This window comes from Podarcis vaucheri (assembly GCF_965113315.1).
Source record: "Podarcis vaucheri genome assembly, chromosome: 11".
NCBI classification, from domain to species: domain Eukaryota; kingdom Metazoa; phylum Chordata; class Lepidosauria; order Squamata; family Lacertidae; genus Podarcis; species Podarcis vaucheri.
In genome coordinates this window covers 16,979,193-16,998,854 of record NC_138749.1, presented here as the reverse complement: position 1 = coordinate 16,998,854, position 19,662 = coordinate 16,979,193, and the positions used below count along the sequence as shown (strand labels likewise).

The window sequence follows — 19,662 nt, the reverse complement described above, 5'->3', positions numbered from 1 at the left end:
GTACTCACGAGGTGGTTACAGTAAGTGCCACTCTTTTTAAAAACCAAAAAAAGAGAGGTGTCAGTACTGCGTACCCTTGACTACCCCCTGAAAAAAAAAAACCTTGGTAAGACTATAAAGTCTACCAATTTCATAGATCTATGGGCCAAAGCACTGCATTACGCTTAGATGTCTAGCTTAGTTCCTATTCAAAAGTGTCTGGGCCCTGAGTGGAGGGAAGTTAGTGGCAATGTTGCCATCACCAAAGCAGCAACAGAGAAAGCATGTGTTGGCAGTCACCAGCAGAGATAGGCCCTGTCCTGGGTTTTGGGGAAAGGCTCGCTGTGGAAGCTGCCATGATGAGCTCCAGCTGTTGGCATATACGAAACTGCAAATCAAAGTTCTGTACTGAAAATCTCATCTTTATAAATTACACAAACAAAATACATTCTCACAAGTGTCACGCAACTGACAGCCCAACTCTTATGTGTAAAGGCTTGCAAGTGAGCCGCACTGAATTTAATAAGATGTGTCTGGTGGAAATCATAGAACTGCTGCTTAGTGCAGCCTCTGCTATGCATGTCGAAAGGTAATGTGCTATATGTGGAATGAAATTTTGCCCATGAAACCTTGGATCAATTTTGTCAGTTTGGCCCCATTGTCAGACTTCAGGAATTTCCCACTGTTAAAGCCTCCTTTCAAACCCTTAATAAATAGAAACATTTAAATATGCAGATAATGTGAGCTTTGTGACTGAGTCATGTGATAAAATTGCAGGGCTACCTCCCCCCCCCTAAAAAAAATGATGCCATCCAGTTGTGTTTGTGGAAGACTTTACCACTACCTTGTTCCCAAGTGTGGCACTTTATTCTCTCCTAAAGGAGCGAGATGAGCGCCGCAACCCCAGAGTCGTCCGCGACTGGACCTAATGGTCAGGGTTACCTTTACCTTTAAAGGAGCAATCTATCACAGAAAATGAATGTATTAAAAGAAAAAAAACTGGGACAGGTTAGCTATATTGGGATAGGTTAGCTCTTTCTGTTGATCTCAGCTATTAAGATCCAAGCCTGCCCCTACTATAATAGGCATATATTGATTCTGTTTCTTGGTCACCCTAGGGCAGGCACCCCCAAAGTTGGCCCTCCAGATGTTTTGAGACTACAATTCCCATAATCCCTGACCACTGGTCCTGTTAGCTAGGGATGATGGGAGTTATAGTCGCAAAACATCTGGAGGGCTGAGTTTGGGGATGCCTGCCCTAGGGCATGACAGAATGCCAGGAACTGTTTTCTGTATCGAACAGTATTCAGCTCATCAAGAGTTGGGAACCTATGGACTTAGGGAGTGTAGACACAGAACCAAAGAAACTGGCAGACCAAAGAGCAAAGCTTTGCAGGGTCCAGGTGAGGTTCAGTCTTTGAATATGGTCAGAAAGCAATCCTTTTGGCCGAAAGATTATTACATAACACTCTAATTCTGGGCACATTAGCAGTTGTATACCATATATATATATATGCAGGTTTTGGTGTCTTCGGGTGTCTTCCCGTGTAAGAGTCGGGGTGTCTGTGCGACGTTTCGACGAGGTCTCACTCGTCATCTTCAGGCTGGTGCTTTCGGCTTCTTGTTACTGGAACAGAGCAGAATCTGGTGTTTGAGTTCCTATAAATACTGTTGAGGGGTGTGGTGTATAGCCTCCAACGTTCTGGGCAGAGAGGAAGTTCCTAGATTAGTGTGCCTTTTCTTCTTTTGTTCCTTAATTACTTGAGGGATATCTTGAGTGATTTCATGAGTGATATTCTGAATACCACTGGGTGGGTCATTAAGTGTAGATTAGTTGCTAAAGCTTTTGTGTCTTGACCTCTTGAGCTTGTGAAGAGTTTTTCTGAGAAGATGGCTGTGCTGCATTTAGTTGTGCTCTGGCTTGGCTTCGTGTATAGGGGCGAGCTGTGGTTTTGTGCCTTGTGCCAGCCAGATCTGTGTAGGGATTGCAGGGGGGTGCAGCATCCGGAGGTGCCACTATAGTTTGGCTACTGGATGGAGTCTGTAATATGTCTGTGGAGAGGGTCTGGGTTTGGGTCTGGTGTGGTTGATTGGTGACGGCGTTCTGTGTGCCTCTGGTTCTGGTGTCGGTTTTTGTGGGGAGGGCTAATTTCCAGATGTCTGGCAGGCGGGACGTGTCGTCACGCTTGTTCATGTTGTGAGGGTGTTTCTCTATCTCGATGGCTTCCATGATTATTCTCTTGTGGTGATGTTCCATGTTAAAGATCTCCTGTTCCTACGCAACTGCCGAGACAACAACTTAACTCCCACATGCTTCCAACTTAAATTCCACTCTAAAACCCCAGCTACCGAAAGGATCCTGAAACGAACTGAACTATCCCTAATCAGAAACGAAATACATAAGAAAAGATACCTACTAAACCAAACCAACAAAGATCTGCTCACTCTTCACCTCAAACTATGTAACAAAATCCACCCTGCACTCTGGGACAAATGCAAACATTCCTGTACCCGTGAAAATCTACGAAAGCATATATATATATATATATATATATATATATATATATATGAGAAACAAAATTGCTATAATCGACTTGCTATTCTTCTTTCAAGGCAATAGGGGGCAGAGAATCAGTGCACCAGCAACATGTGGTCAGTTTTCATGTTAGAAAGGAGTGAGGGATCCTCTTCCTTCTCAGAGGACAAAAAGGCACTTAAAGCATTAAGATTCCTAATACAGTGGTACCTCGGGTTACATATGCTTCAGGTTACAGACTCCGCTAACTCAGAAATAGTGCTGCAGGTTAAGAACTTTGCTTCAGGATGAGAACAGAAATCATGCTCCGGCGGCGCGGCAGCAGCAGGAGACTCCATTAGCTAAAGTGGTGCTTCAGGTTAAGAACAGTTTCAGGTTAAGTATGGACCTCCGGAACGAATTAAGTACTTAACCCGAGGTACCACTGTACACCAGCCAGAGTGTTTGAAATTAGCCAGGCGCCAAGTGAAGATGTGCGAGTGCCAGGAGAGCGCCTGACATCTCCACTGCCTGGAGATCACTGCAACTTGACTGTTTCCACACACTAATACCACATCCTGTAGAATTCTATCGGCTATATTTTATCTGCACAATCAGAATGAATTTCAGGGACCAAAATGCTTTTTCTGGGCAGCCTGAGGAGAGGCAGTAAACAATGTTATAGTTAATGGTTGTAGGTTGTCTTCGCTTACCCCACCCTTGCTCAGTTGTGAAGTCGTCTTACATTATGAATGGTCTGTGTCGCCATTAAGAAAAAGGGGCAGGAATAGGCCAATATACATGTGGACTGCCCCTGGATAAAATGTCTTCTCTTTTTTAAATTTCTTAAAGCTCTTAACCTAGCTCATGAACTAGCCAGATGTTTAACTGATAATTAGGTAAAAGGGTAAAGGTTAAGGACCCCTGGACATTTTTTTTTAAGTATTTCTTGTCAAAGGTGACTATGGGGTTTGCTGCTCATCTTGCTTGTAGCCAAGGGAGCTGGCGTTTGTCCACAGACAGCTTTCCAGGTCATGTGGCCAGCATGACTAAACCACTTCTGGCAGAACAGAACACCGTGATGGAAACCTGAGCACATGGAAACGCAGTTTACCTTCCTGCTGCAGCGGTTACCTATTTATCTATTTGCACTGGCGTGCTTTTGAACTGCTAGCTTGGCAGGAGTTGGGACAATGACAGGTGCTCACCCCATTGCGCGGATTCGAACAGCCAACCATCTGATCGGCAAACCCAAGAGACTTAGTGGTTTAGATCACAGTACCACCCATGTCCCTACTGATAATTGCCTGATATTTTTTTCAAATGATGGACTGACTGTGATTAAGACTTTGGAATCGTTTTGCCCCCAAATTACTACTAGACATTCCGTTTTGGCAACTGAAGCCTTGGTTTCAGGAGCTATTGGGTACCTAGCTTTTGTATCTTGAGTTTCTAACACTGCAGCCACATACCAATGACACAGAAGAAAATATAACATTTTTGTGTTAATATAGAATCACAGAATTGTACAGTTGGCAGGGACCCCAAAGGTCATCTAGTTCAACCTCCTGCGATGCAGAAATCTTAACTAAAGCATCCATGATAAATGGCCATCTAGCCACTGCTTAAACTAGTCCTCTTTACAGAGAAAGCATGGAAAAACAAACTTGCATTGCCTTATGTTAAAATAAATACAAACTGACAGTTTTACCATAGCCAAAAAAGATAGAGGACACCACTGTTACAGAGAAACTGAAGAACAAGCGTGAATAGCCAGACCACTGCAAAGAAAACTGATTTTTGGAAACATGGGCCGAATTCCTAAAGTACACTAGAAGTACAGGAATTGATTATATCTTCAAAGCAACACAGTAGATTAAATTAACTGGGAAAGTAAACTAAAAAAAAAAAGTTTAAGCCTACAGTGGGTTACTTTTGTTTCTTGTTATTAAAGCAAACAAGGAATCTCCCTCATGTTAGAGTATTTCAGTCAAGAAGGCCACCGACAACTGTAACTTACTCAGAGTATTAATTGAATGTGTTTTATTTTACACCATGATGTGAGAACATTACACCTGTTTAATAAAAGTATACACATTTGTAACTTCACCCAGAATACACTTTTAATGCACATTAAAAAAAGCGCTCATCTTACAAATTGTTTTGCAATCCAAATATACAATAGCTTGGAAAACAAATAGTTTAGAAAATGAATGCCAATGTAAAAAGACTACTTAAACCTATAACAGTAGAGTTTCTGCATGGCTCATCTTTACAGTTTTCTTACTGCTTCATCAATATCAGTAATCTGTTCCTTCAACTGGCTCCACTGTTCTGGATTTAGAGAGATACCTAAAGTAAACCAAAACAAATCCTTGAAGGTTATTACAAATTCACACTTATGCTATAAACACACTTACGCAACTGCAGAATTCACAATGCAGAGATGCTTCAAGAGAACCTCAACTTTTGTATTAAAAAATGCAGATTTGAGGACAAGGAACTTGAAAGGTAGGATCTCAGAAGAGTTGGGGGGTCAAGGGCAATCAGCGCCTCTATGATCCAAGTCAAAATTTATGCAGTACAAAGTAGATAATCCCTCTTCAGGAATTCTACCAAGCCAAGTATTTACGCAAGACCAGAGAAACAAGTTACCTGGAAGTCACTCTTGACATGGTTCACTTGTAACATTATACACAGCAGAGCTTGTTGTAGTTAAGACTTCAAACACTCATCAAAATGTTACTTGCAGTTTCTCAGCCCAGTTTAAAAGTGCCTAGATATTAACAGCCACAGAATATTAAAGCAGATACATACCTAAGCCTCAAAGGCCTTAAAAGCTGGAGGGGTTGTGACATGCTGATTCAGCACACTGTTACCATCCAAACAACAGACTGAAAGATTAGTAGGACCAGTACTGACAGTACAATCCAAACAAACGGCTATTCAAGGAACTTTGTCTCCTTTTGACCTACTTGTTTCCTGCTCTTTGAATGGAAACCACACAGAGTGCAAACAGTATGACCAGGAAGGGCATACAGGACAGATATGCAAGTCAGCCTGCCCATTTATTTGCATTCTATGATCAGAATCATTTATTTATATTTGTATTTCAGTAGGCATAGCTAGAGCACAGATCAGCTGAAAGTCTTGCACAGACAGTTTAAGGATCTACAAGACTGCATGATGTTCTTTCCTTTCTCACCTGCTCAGGCCTGGCATCACCTAGGATTTCTGTCAACAGGATCAAAACAAAACAAAACTGAACGCAGCTCAAAATTCACTTTGAGAACTTTGAGTTATATGCAATGCCAAAACATCATTGGGTGGGGATGCAAGGGAATGTGTGCAAAATGAGAGGCAGGTGGTGATCTTAAGTTAGATCCCTAAGCCAATAACCTAACGAACCTGAATGGGCACCAGAACTGCTGGGGCCAGAGAAACAGGAACCTCCAAATAGGTCTATGTCCAACCTGTCTGTATCTACTTTGAGGGTAGGCAAACCAAGAGCAGGGAAACAAAGGAATGTTTGGTTGTGTTCAGATTGGCCACTTCACACAAACTAGTTAAATATAGTGTGACTGAATGTGAAAAAGGACAGAATCTGTATGCCTTTAGGAGCTGTGTAGAACAGGGAATTTTGGTAGATGTGTCTTGCTATGTCGTGTCTGGTATATCTAAGTAATACTGATGATGTGGAAGAATGGACTGTACTCCCAATCCTTTATTATTCTGTTGGGAGCCGCCCAGAGTGGCTGGGGAAACCCAGCCATATGGGCATGGTATAAATAATCTATTATTATTAATTACTACTACTACTACTACTACTACTACTACTACTATTACTACACCTAGTTACCCTGACTTAGATGTTTAGGTATGGGGCCCAAGAACCCATTATAGTGCATAACGTATTATCAAAAACTGTAGTCACCATGCAGACAACATAAGAATTACCTTTTCTGCCAGGTTTCATTTCACCTTCTTGATCCATCCAGTATTCTCTAATATCAATTAGGACTTTACCTTTAAAATCACGAACACTGACATATCTCATTTTACCAATCTGTCAACAAATTAGAGAACTAAATCATTATTTCACCAAACACATGATACAGCTCTTCAAGCACTATTAAGGTCTTGTGTATGATACAAAGACTAGAGTTTATTTTAGAGATTATGGGATCAAGTGTTTCTTCTCAGTGAAATCTCTTACAACTAACAAGCAACAACAGCTCGAAGAGACAGGAGAAGCCAAATCTTTCTGCAGAAGTTATTGCTAAACCAAACTGATTTATTTCCTTTTTCTCAGAAGCGTGCTTTTTTAATAGAAATATTGTCAAGGAATATAAAAAAACTCAATCACCTTCAGCCCTTTACTAATGAGGACGAAATCATCATCCTAGCCTTGGGCTTTCAGAAATATGAATCCACATTCAAATTGAAAAATAGGGTAGATACGCACAAGTTCAGTAAATTTTGATCTTCAAACTTATGCATATGTGAGATTATGATTAGCATCTGGAAGTAACCTTGAATGAAAGGCAATCAAGCTGATTTCCATTTCACCAAGAACAGCAAGGTATGAAAAAAGGAAAAACATATACATTACATTATTAGAATATGCTATTGTAAACCAAGTACAGTCATACCTCTTTTTGCGTCCGGGAATGAAAGGGATGCTCGACAGAGCGTCACTCTGCGCATGCGCGAAGTGCAATTTAGCACTTCTGCATGTGTGGCAAACCCGGAAGTAACCCGTTCTGGTACTTCTGGGTTTGCTGTGGACGTTCGATGAAATGGACCCTAAACGGGGCGGACTCAAAATGAGGTACAACTGTACAGTGAAAATGTGCTAGGCTCCAACTAGAGGCCTATATTTAGCTTAGGACACCAAACCATTATGCAAGCAGTTTCAAGATTAGTGTTCAGGTTGCACCATCAAGAGAAAAAAAGATTCTGAAAGCATTAAAGCAGGAAACTGCAGCCTGCAGAATGCTAGTTAGAAAAATTGATAGCAGCTGATACTCTCAGAAGCCTAGCTCAAAAAGAAGTACAGTGAACCATATTTTTAAAAAATATGGTGCAACACTTTTGGTCAAGGATATAACACTAAGTGCACCGAGATGCAAAAGCACCTTCCTATAATTCTAAAATTATTAAACTGTCTGAAGACCCCCAAAAATGCCATACATATTTGCAGGATTGAATAGCTTCTGTATCTGTTGTATTTCAAAGGACTACCAAAATCTCTACCACTGAAGATGTCAAGAACATCTTGGATGTGCCTTGGCTATCAATAGTATAATCTTAATATATTTTGCAATGCGAGGAGTAACATCTGAAATGTTTTTAAATGTTGACTCTTTGTGCTTAAGAGTTTCAACATACACAACTAAGTTCCATTAGCTCAGGCCTCCTCACTTGCTATAATCTTCCCTTTTCTGCATGCAGCAACATCTCAATCCCATGCAAATGGCCCATGACCACTGAACAGGACTTTGAAACACACAGTTCCTGCCCATAGGCAAAATTTCCTACACCTAGCCCACTGCCTCCACTTCTCTAACCCACCCACCCCGTCTCTGCTCCTTATTTGCCATCCTCACCAGCACCCCCAGACACTTCAATTACTTTCCACTCTCAGAGTAAACATGTAGAACCAATGGGAAAAAAACTCCATGCAAAAGGTTATTATAACAGTAATTTGCTTAAGATCACCCAACAAGTTCCTAGTTCTACTGTAATTTGAAGCAAAAAGTTCCTAGCTCAACCAGAATACTGCTTGTCCATAGTACAAGAATGGATAATTACAAAATCAAGCTTTCTAAACTGCATACCTTTAATTAAGAACACTCTTCAACCTTTCACGCTTGCTGCATAAGCAACTATTGGATCACACTACAGATAGTAGTGTTAAACATAACACAGACCATCTGGGATCCAGTAATCTTCATTTATTTGGCAACAGATCAGATGTACCATTCAAGTACAATTTTCAACATTTCCTTTCGGATTAAAGTTCAGTATAGTTTTTGTGTGAGCATCGCACGGGCATGGACTAGTTCCTCAGTGAAGCAGAATTTAATGTGCTTTCTACTCATGTCATTCATAGACAAGCTAAGATGATTTGACATATCTGTGCCAGTCAAATTAAAATTGCTCCCATCTTTCAGTCCAGTAGCTCCCAGCAAGCAAGGCCACCAAACCCACAGACAGGAAAATACTGTTGCTTGGGGAAGTTCAGCTTCCTTCCTGACCCACTACTGACTGATCCTAAACAAAATCAATTTTACTTCTCCAGCTCTCCTACTTCACACCACTCCCTTTGTGTTACTGACACTGACTAGTAGTGGGAACTGTTTCTGCAAGAACATAAAGCTTCTGAGTCCATATAGCTTTTCTTTAGATGAAGGTCAGTATACTAATATAATATAATATAATATAATATATAAATAGCAGTTTAGGAGAGCTACAACTAAATCTGTTTGCCAATGCTTGTGTACTAGATGCTTGTAAATGGGTTTAGCTCACTGTCGTCTTAAGGATTCCAATCTTACAAAGTTATGAAAACAGAACACTGGCTTTATTTTCCTGATGATGACAGGTAAAATTCATGTACAACCCACAACACAAGAACCGGGGATCCCACCAACTACTCAAAGTAAGAGCCACTAGTTACCTGAAACATATTCTCATCTCTGTTGCTACTTTGCTTGGAGGAGGCGGCACCTTTGGAGCTTTCACCAGTCTTCTGTTTCTTCACAGGCTTTTCAGGCACGGCTTGTTTTTTCCTTTTCACCTTGACATTTAAAAATCAAAGTGAATTAAGAACCTACTGGAGAAGTAGTAGTTTCAAGTTTACACCAATATGTCTCTCCTCCCTCCCCCACAACAGTGTAGGAAGAGTGTTCAAATGTACTCAATATTTGATCAGAGAAAGCCCCAGAAAACCATTTAACAAAAAAGTATCCATGTTCACAGGGAAGACACAATACTGACATACAAAGAACAATTTTACTAAGTAAAAGCTACATTTTTCTCATTGTGGGAAACTAAACCATTTTTCATCAAGGTTCGATGCAGGCCTTAAAAGGAAAAAGAAACCTTATTTGCATCACTGCATACTTAAAATATAACCACGTTAAAGTTGCATCTACAGAAGGCCAGATAATATCAATGTGAAACTGCAGCAAACTCTCAGAACAGTCTTGAATGGGGTCAATTGGCTTTGCTTTGTATTGAGAAACTTCCTGAGTTTGTTTACTCCAGTATCTCACTCTAGATAACTTGGACTTTCCATCTCCACCAGAAACTGTGTAAATCCAGGAATTCCCTTAATGTTTGGCAAACTGTGTTGGTAAACAATAGGCACTTCCCTTCAATAGAAGTGTTGTTTGTACCAGCAGCTAGGATATCAACTTACAAATGAAAATGTAAACTCCCTTATGATTAACTGGATCAAAGAGATGCAAAATAACATTGCAAAATAATGTATGCAACTTTCTACAACATAATGTATAAAAGACTGAGGGCTGGCAATACCAGACTCGACAGCACTTGAAACCACAGCTCAAAAATGTTGCCCTTTCTGTTCCATCTTCTGTGACAAAGGCCAAACAAGATCCCAATTCATTTGTGCTCAAAAGCTCCTCAAGATATTTGACCCTGCCCTGATCTATGCTGCCAATCCTGAATACCTCAAGTCCACAAAAAAATGGGCCACTAACCAAAAGAATATTAGTTGCAGGTACATAGGGAATTGCTTAAAAAATATTTAGATGAAAAGCCAAATTCTGTGGCCTAGGGGCAGAATGAGGGGCTTTGAATGCATAGTCTGGTGCACTTACATTCTACTGGTTCAACAAAAACACCTTTGTAAATTTCTCCAAGTACAGCCAAGTAGCTGAGAGAAGAATCAGGCCATGGGTGGGATGGAATCCTGCTCAGAGATGACATTACAGGACCAAGCTAGATGTTGATCATTTGAACATTAAGGTTAACAGTTTGCTGTTCAGAACATTTATCTGCAAGCTAGAGGGATCCATTCTTTCCAAGATTTAGTGGTAAACACTTCTATATCAGTTATGCTTCTCCATTTCCCCTCATCAGCAAGTGGGTAAAGCACCACAAATTAGTAAATATGCAGATGGTAAAGTTCTTTAAAATGTGAAGTAACTATACATCAACATTTTGAGAAACAGCAACTGGGCTAGTACTTACCCCTTAAGTACCAAAAAAAAAAAAAAAATCCCTGAGAGATTCATTCTTCCCCCACTTTACTGACTATGCTTGCTAAAAAAAGCATTCAGCTACAAGAGAGCTATGCAATCTTCTACATGCCTAACTAGGTCCTAAGTACCAGTTTAAGTGGAACTTGAAAAAGAAAAGTGCCCAGAATTGTGGGTGTACTTGAAATGAAAAGTCTTAAAGGGTCGTTGCCTTAAAATAGGTTGATGTATTTAAAAAATACAAACAGAATAAAAAATGACCAAGTGCTGATCAAGATATCCATTCTGATCCAAATATTCCATAACTTAAAAATGAAATAAAAAATCATGAGTAGCACAAGTATGCCCTCAAAAGACTGACTCAATTAAAGAGAAGTGCATTTTAATTATCTTTTTAAGAACAAGGAAAGTAGATTTGTAAAATCAGCTCCCCTGAAGATCTATTTATTTTATACCGTTATGGCTTTTTTAGGCATATATCCAAGTCTTAGCCATTTATATGGCTCTCTGTATAAGTAGAAAGCATAAACTCTAAAATTAGTTTCTGGGTGGCTTATACCATTGTTTTATTCTTGCTCAATATTTTGTGTGTGTATATATATATATAGAGAGAGAGAGAGAGAGAGAGAATGAATCACCTTTTTGTCAACTTCACTGTCCGAATCACTGGCAGATGAGCTTGAAGACACAAGTTCTTTTGATTTCGGCATTCTAAGAAGGAAAGAAATGTTGTTGTTTTAAAAAAAGCTTCATACACTAAGTGATTGTTAGAATTTCACACCCCCTCCCATCAAGCAATCTCCTCCATCATTGTCATTTCACACACAACTGCTCTGAAGTTCCACTGAAATTAAATGGGCTTCAAAGTAATATTTAAGAATTGGGATACGAGCCATATCTTGGCATTGGGCTTACCATTGGGGAAAAGTGGCAGTAGGGATACATAATAAATGACTATGGAGAGAAACACAAAATGCTTGGTTGTTAGGTAGCTTAGATTTTAAATAGGGTTAACTAATGTGCTCTCTGCTTCTGAGACAGTGAATGAGACCCATATAGGATGTTACTTTATCTTAAATCAATAGTATTAACACCTTGCAATCCTATCCAACTGTTGTTTGAAGCATATATACTGTTATAGTCTGATAGAGCTGAACTTATTCTTCTGTTAGAGCAAAGGCAGAGAGATGGATATGACTTGCATGGAGAAACAGTAGGGATCAGGTTACTTTAGACCTTCTGAAACAACGTAGCAAGTAAGAGACAGCAGTAGGTAAAAATGTATTTGTTTTAGAAGAGAGCAAACGCCTGTACAGTGGTACCTTGGGTTAAGTACTTAATTCATTCCGGAGGTCCGTTCTTAACCTGAAACTGTTCTTAACCTGAAGCATCACTTTAGCTAATGGGGCCTCCAGCTGCTGCCGCGCCGCCGAAGCACGATTTCTGCTCTCATCCTGAAGCAAAGTTCTTAACTCGGGGTACTATTTCTGGGTTAGCGGAGTCTGTAACCTGAAGCGTATGTAACCTGAGGTACCACTGTATTTTCAAGGATTGTGAGGAAGCTGATCCGCCTCACAGGTGGTAAGGTTTAATAGTAAATAATGCACTCAGGCAAAGCTGGGGTGTTATGTACAAATCCTAACAAGATGTGGCAGAGTCCGGATTGTATCACACCTTTGAATAAATGCTTTTGCTTATGAGTGAAGCTGAAAAAATGTTCTACAAAATCTAAGTGATAATTTGCAAGTGGCTTGACAGAACCGATGGATATGTTCTGTGAAATACCAATTTGTTATTTCAGTTTCAGAATGAAACAAGATGGCTGTGTTCTAACTCTACTGCTGGAGGCAAGATGCCTCTGAATATAAACTGCAAGGAAATTCATCACAAGTGCATCAGGTGCTGCTTGCGGTTTTCCCACAGGCATCTGGTTGTCCACTGGGATAACAGGATACTGGGCTGGATGAGCCTTTGGTCTGATCCAGCAGACATCATCTTATGTTGCCCTACATATATCAGTTATCAGGAATTCTTCCCACTTAACCCTTTAAAGAACCTCTGGCTCTCTCTCTCTCTAGGCAAGGCGTGGCTTCCGATTCCAGCTCCAAAAGATAATACATGGGAGAAAAAAACAAAGCAGTTAAATATGCAGCTTCATCAGAGATCATACAGCATTTCTCCAGGTAAGTATATTTGCTTGACCATACCACACCAATGACATGTTTAACTTCTCAGAAAAATTAAACAAGCAGGCTTCAGGTGCTTCACTAGGGCAATTAAGGGGAAAGGCATTTATTATGTTTATTATATCCAACCTTTCTTCCATCACAAATTTATTGTGGTATAAATTTGAGTGAAATATAAGAAACATGGGAAATGGCAGATGGAAGTAATAATAATAATAATAATTTATTATTACGGTCAGACCACCTTGTAAGGAATAAGAAGTAGTAAAATAGCCAGAGCCCAGCAGTTTCAATGCAAATGGGAATACCATATCAAGGCAATTAAAATGGATTAAAAAATAGGAACACACAAACACTAGAAATAAAGATATGGGGGGCAGTATAAAAAAGACAGGTAAATCCCTGGATATTACAAGGGAGGAGTCCTGGGGGCAGGAAGATTAACAGGATAGGCATACTGAGAGAAGAGGGTCAAGACTGAAAAATGCAACTGGTATTCTTGGGAGGGGGGAGATGCAGAGCATAGGGTTATGTTTAACAGAAACCTACCCACCAATGTCTGGGATAGCACAGCCCTGTCATTAATAAATACCTCTGGTTTAAGAAGAAATCTGCCAACCTATGTTGCACCACTACAGGCTTTCACACTAGCTTACCCAACTAAATAAAAATCCCCGTATTTGTTGGCCTCCTCAATTTATTTGCAGGAACATCTGAGACCCACCCACATGACGACAATGTCTAAGTAACACGCCTGTGTTACATCCCGTCTTTCTGGATTCAGAGGCATGTGCTACAGCCATACTGTATATGAGTTTCTCTCACTGTATGAACTGTGAAGGTACAGTGAGAACTTTACGTGCTGTTACCACTTAATTCACCAAGATTTTCAAAAGAGCAAAAGGGAAGAGAATTTGGGAGGAGAGAGGTGATGGCAAGATGAGCATATAGACCTGTGTGCATGTAAGTCTATAGACTAAAGAGGAGAGGGAGCCAACAGATGTAGTGCAGCTCCATGTGTAAATGTAGAAGGAAAATGAACTTGGAATAGGCTAAAATGTGACTAAGCCCATGGTTACAAGCAATACATCATTACTGTATGTAGAGGGCCATCCCACACCTTATGTTCTGACACTGCTCCAAATTGGGGGCAACAGACCAGGGGGCAGGCTTGGCTCTGCCATTGACTTGCTGAGCTTCTTGGTGCCTCAAGTCCTGTGCCACATGGGGCACCCAAGGGACAAAATGGCCACTCAAGAGGCGGAGGATTGAACAGGAAGGTGAGGCTACAACACAGGAAAAAGCAGATGGCGGGTCACTTAAAATGCAGAGAGCGCGTCACTGTTGGGGCCAAGGTATCCTAGAAGGTGCCATGGTTTTCTTGGGGGGGTTGTCCCTTCATTTGAGCAAAAGGAGAGAGACAGTGCAGCCCAAGGCCCCAGTAACACCCATGGGGAGGAAATGCGGGAGAGGAGCAGGTTGCCAGAAAATCACCGAGAACCGTTTGGTCGCAAGGGACCCCGAGGGTCATCTAGTCCAACCCCCTCCAATGCAGGAACCGTTTTGCCCAGCCTGGGGCTCGAACCCACGGCCGTATAGTGCTTTGCCGACCGAGGACCCGTAACCAGCCCAGATGAAGATGGGGGGAAGAGAAAGACAGACAAGACCACAGTATGGAGGACCTGAGACGGCGGCTTTAAGACAGCCGTGTAGATGAAGCCGGGGAGGGGGACCTGGGCCAAGGGGGTGAGGTGGGAATCCCCCCCCAGGCCAAGCAGAGCTGGGGGGGGGCGGTTCCCAGCCGCCATTTTCTCCCTCCCTCGGATGCTTTCTCTGCCCCCTCCCTTCCCCAACATGGCAGCCTCTGGGCTGCTGCGCCGCCTCCGCCTCTCACGTTTCCCTCCACCCCCTTAGAATTAGGGAATGGAGAGTCCGAGCACGACCCGCACCGATAAGGAGCAGTTATTTGTCCCATGGCTCCCTCGCTTCTCAGGGGTGAGCGTCGCCGCCGCCGACTCTCATTTCAGGGACTCGGGTCCCGAGGAGCCCAACATGGCGGCTCAAACCGCCGCGCCGCGCGCGCAGGCGACAGCGAGGGGCGAGAGTTCCATTCGAACGTGCCCCCCCCCCGCAGAAAGAGCCACGGGAAGAGGGATGGGGAGCGCGCGCGAGGAGTAACGGAAAAAGCGGCACTCACGTTCCACTCAGAGCCCTCTGCTCTCACTGCCTTCCTCTCGGCTTGCCTTTTCTATCCCCGCCCCACGCCAATGCAAAAGCGGAAGTGACGTGAGCTCCGGCGGCCCGCCCACTCCAAAAGACCGCGTGAGGGCGCACGCACGCCGTGCGTGAAGTTAGCGCGTTTTAAGCTTGTGGGTGACTCGTGGGACGTAGAAATGCGTGCAGCACCAACCATCTTAAATAAAAAAAAATTAAAAATCGAATATTTCATTTATTAAATTCATTTTTCAAACCCTCAAAAAAACACACGATAAAACTGAGAAAAAAATCACAGCACTGATTTACAATATACAACGGTTAAAACATTGAAAGTGGTTTAGGTCGCCTCAACTTTATAAGCTTCTGGGTAGGCTTGTCTATAATGATTCCAGCAGGCGTGGAAAGGAGTATAGCGCCGGTTTGATCTTAATACAATAGACAGGGAATTCCAAAGTGCAAAGTGCTGCCACATTGAAAATTATTACAAATGTGGAGTGGGTAGTATGTGGCACTTGTATGTTCAAAGCATGTGACTTGTATTCTATGAAAGTTTATCATCACCATCATTCTATATTTAAAGTAAGAACAGCTACAAACATGGGAATGCAACCATTAATAAACTACCGGTAATTACTGGGTAAACATTATTACAATTAAAACTTATATATTAAAAATCTATTAATAGTTCCTGCTATAAAAAGTTGTTCGTCTTTTTAGGTGCTGCAAGACTCCCTTCTTTTTGCTGCAATAGGCAAGCAGAGCTGCCACTCTGGAATGGGATATGAATGCCCCTTGCTCCAGCCTCAGGTTGAGAGAACATGAATAAATAGAGGAGCCTTCAGACTGTATTAGTGCTTTGTTTTCTAGAAAAAGAGATGCCTGTACTCTGTAAGTGCCACACTTTTTAACAACAAGAAAAAGAGGTGCTGTACTGCATACCATTGAGTACCCCTGAAAAAGCCCTGGTATTAGTGTTTCATTTTCTGCAACTTTTAAAATTAAGGTCTGTAGGAGTACCTGAAGAACAGCATACCTGAGGTGTTGACTCCTAGAGAATCACAAAGCCAACAAATACAGCTTGTAAAATGTTCAAAAGTTGGGAGAGAAATTGGGTCATTCATTGCCAGCAATGCCATAGAGAATATCCCCTAAGTGTCAGTATTGTCAATTTACACCCTTGATGTGTGCTTGGATTTCCCATCTTAGAAGCAGAGCCAAAGGGCTGTCCAGCAGCATTTTGACAAGATGCAATCGCTAGGAAATCATCTTCACAGAGTGACATGGAACTGAGTAAAATGAGGTGTTGCAATATTAAGTGCCAAATTAAGCAGTTTTATAGCTGTCTTTGCTGTTCCACCACCTGCTTCCTTTTATTGGTATCAGACATGCACAGATCATCCTGATCTAGACTTCTGCTCTAAATTACCACTGTCTCTACACTGTGGGTTAAGTGTGGAATTTCTGGAGCTTATATGAACCAGTTAAAACATGGAAATGTCTGAATCTGTAATCATACCACATTAAGCATCTTCCAGGGTGTAGTCTCAGGATGTTTGGCAAGCTCCACTAACTCCCCTTACTCCCTGTACTGGGCCTGGTAATGGGGTTCCCCTGCCCTACAGTGTTCTGGCTCCAGGCTGGTGCTGACTAGAAGATGGCAGATTATTGTTGTACACCACAAGTGACTCAGCAGTGGGGGCGTAAGGAAAAACCACATTATGATTTGCAAGCTGGAAAAAGAACAGAACTGTGAGCTTGAAGGTCCTTGAATCCCACACAGCAGCTTGGTAACAATGGCACAATTATTATCCCTGGAGAGGCTGCAAGGGAATACTGATGTGCAACTGAAGTGGGGAGTTGGATATTGCTGTCCAATAACAGTGTTATAGCCATAATACTGTAATAAGAGATCTACCAATAACAATTAAATTTATCAATCATATGCAATTGTTGTAAACAAAAATATGCCCTTTTCCCTTATGGGGTATCCAAGAGCCCATATAGAGTCCTTACATAGGTTCCCTATTGGTAGGAGAAAATAACAGAGGCCAACCAGAGAATATTGAGAAGGAAAGCAGCTATTGATCTGTTGCAACAGGGTGCTCCCCTCACTCGCAGGAAAGGAGGACCCACAAAAATGCTGTGCAAGGGCTTATAAAGACTTTTGAAATTCCCATCCATCAAGACCACCCCCAGAAACATTATACATGCATCACAGAAGGGGTGCAACCTAAGACCACCCCGCAGATACATCACAGAAAAGGCGGTCTAAAACAGAACATTTGCATGTTGTTTTTCTCCTGTCGCTTGTTTATTTCCTGTCTGGCAGGTTACTTGATTGGATTGCCTGAGGAGCCTGGCCAGTCTTTCATAATGATAATTATGAACCCTTATTCAAACCCTTATTCAAATTAAGACATACCCTTAAGACAGGATTTGTGAAAGAAAAGACAATGGGGAGGTTTTTCCACTTTGACCATGCAGAGAAACATTTGCTCAGTTTAGGAATCAAAAAAATGGCTTCAGGTCAGTCTTCCTGCGCTTGATCTATATGCGTGCAGTTATGAACATTACCATATACCTAGACCTCAAAATTCCTATCACACAATGTATCTGAGAAACACAATTTTAGTCCTACTGACCATATCTTTATTAGAGCACTAAATTGCAAAAATGGCTCACAATTCAGCAGAAGTACGATATGCTTACTTAACCCACTGGTATCAATGGCTTAAACAACGCTAATTCTGCACTGGATTGTGGGCTTCTCACCGTGAGCACTTTTGGGTCAAGTTTCTTTCAAACAAGTCTGGAGTGTCTCCATGTGATTTTTTACTAACACAACACAGTGCACTCCACTTCGTAGAAGGCCGGGTAAGGGAAATGGACTGGAATGGAGAAGAAACCGCGCCCTGGCCAGAAAACTACGTTTCCCGGCAGCCTCCGCACGCCCTCGTGCGCACGCGCCGAAAGTCTCCGCCCGCGTCACGTTCCTGCCTCGCGGCGACCAAGAGAAACCCAAGAAGGACGGCGGGGGGGGGGGAGGAAGGAGAAGAACTACATTTCCCGCCGTCCCCCTCTCCCTTGTTTTACAACCTAGCAAGTGCCGCGCATGCGCCACGGAGAGGCCTGGCTCCTCAGTTCGCCCGTTGAATCCTCGTAGGTCGGTCAGTCGGTCGGCGGGCGGCGTGTGGGAGGGGAGAGCCAGACGAGCCAGCGACCTGCGCGCCTGCCTGCCTGCGACGGTGGTGGCGTCGGCGTCGGAATCAGTGAACCCGGAGCTGCAGCAGCAGTAGTAGCGGCGTCGTCCTCGGAGCGGGGCGAGCGCCGGAGGTAGAGAGTGTGTTTCCACCGCCGCCATTTCTGTCAGCCCGGACTCATGATTCCCATATGCCCGGTAGTCTCTTTCACCTATGGTGAGTAACGGCCGCTTTGGCGAGCCGGTCGGGGGGCGGCAAGGAGGGGCGGCGGCGAGGCGGCCTCTCGCCTCAGGTGTGCTGGTTTTTGACAAGGCCCCTCTCTCTTTTTCTCTCTCCTCTCCCCTCCATGTCGCTGCTGCAGTGCCCAGCCGGCTGGGGGAAGATGCCAAAATGGCCACCGGCAACTACTTCGGGTTCACCCACACCGGGGCTGCTGCCCAGTACAGGTAAAGAGGAGGCGGGCGGGCGGGGGAGGTGTTTCCCCGGCCCCCCCTTCTTCCCTGGCGCAGCGGGCGCCGTCCGGGGAGACCTTGGAGAGGAGATGCGCGCAAACGCCGGCGCGTGTTCGTGCTCGTGCGGAGGTGTTGCTGCGTGTTGTGTGCCGCGACGGGGGGCGGAGCCGGCGGCGTCAGGCCTGCTTCGGGTCGTGCATTGGAATAAGGGCTCCCGGTCCTGCCGTAGGGCTGGATCCGCCTCCTCCTCCCCTCCAGCCTGGTTATTCTGCCGCCGCCTCTCCACTCCGCCCTTCCAGCCCCATCCTGCGCATGCTAATGAAGAAGACTCTGGTAGCAAGAGCTGTACGGCAATGGAACAGACTCTGCTGGAAGGATTCATTCGCCTTCCTTGGAGGCTCTTAAGCAGAGGTTGGAGCATAGCTGTCAACTTTTACCTTTTCTTGCGAGGAATCCTATTCGGAATGAGGAAATTTCCCTTAAAGAAAGAGAAACGTTGACAGCTATGGGTTGGAGGGCCATCTGTCATGGATCATCTTGCTGAGGTTCCTGCATTGCAGGGGGTCGGACTAGATGACCCTGGGGATCCCTTGCAGCTCTACAATTCTATATTTAGGTATCCCCAGATTGTTCAGTGAAACTTGCTTTCCAGCAAACAGACACAGGGTTGCAGCTTTAAATGCATTCTGCAACCACACTCCTTCCCTTACTCTCCACCGCCAGGCTTTGGAAAACCTGTATTTTCCAACTATATTTCTCCCACCACATACTGGCTTTTGTGTTCTGTATGCATTCAGTATCCTCTAAACGGATGATTGCTTCTGCCTCCCTTAAATATTTGGCTTCCAAAACCTATTGCAGAGTTCTGTGGTATCTTAGACT

The 19,662-nt window shown here is 43.1% G+C and overlaps 2 protein-coding genes and 1 long non-coding RNA gene across 6 annotated transcripts in view; 2 read left to right on the top strand and 1 right to left on the bottom strand.

The window, feature by feature from the left end:
* Window positions 1-14,854, top strand: part of LOC309514260 — a 61,558-nt gene extending 46,704 nt beyond the window's left edge. For both annotated transcript variants that reach the window (XR_014211842.1, XR_014211843.1), the window contains one exon: window positions 12,804-14,854. This is a non-coding gene — a long non-coding RNA (uncharacterized lncRNA). The remainder of the gene's footprint in view (window positions 1-12,803) is intronic.
* Window positions 4,536-15,225, bottom strand: SUB1 (SUB1 regulator of transcription). Of its 2 annotated transcripts, none has more exons than XM_082191302.1 (5): window positions 15,109-15,225; window positions 11,364-11,436; window positions 9,177-9,296; window positions 6,452-6,560; window positions 4,536-4,846 (listed from the first exon to the last, which is right to left on the bottom strand). In XM_082191302.1, the coding sequence occupies exons 2-5, from the start codon at window positions 11,433-11,435 to the stop codon at window positions 4,767-4,769; spliced, it is 381 nt and encodes a 126-aa protein (XP_082047428.1). In that variant the 5' UTR covers window position 11,436; window positions 15,109-15,225; the 3' UTR covers window positions 4,536-4,766. The 2 variants fall into 2 exon arrangements, with proteins under 2 accessions (XP_082047428.1, XP_082047427.1); XM_082191301.1 differs by lacking the exon at window positions 15,109-15,225 and adding an exon at window positions 14,861-15,022.
* A 2,915-nt stretch (window positions 15,226-18,140) lies between these two features.
* The window catches only part of ZFR (zinc finger RNA binding protein), a 33,598-nt gene continuing 32,076 nt past the window's right edge, over window positions 18,141-19,662 (top strand). The window contains exons 1-2 of one of the 2 annotated variants that reach the window (XR_014224473.1): window positions 18,141-18,544; window positions 18,690-18,774. Coding sequence is in view for 1 of the 2 variants with exons in the window: in XM_082241836.1 (XP_082097962.1) it covers window positions 18,508-18,544; window positions 18,690-18,774 (122 nt within the window). In the remaining variant the exon portion in view is untranslated. The remainder of the gene's footprint in view (window positions 18,545-18,689; window positions 18,775-19,662) is intronic. The other variant, XM_082241836.1, reaches the window with a different exon arrangement.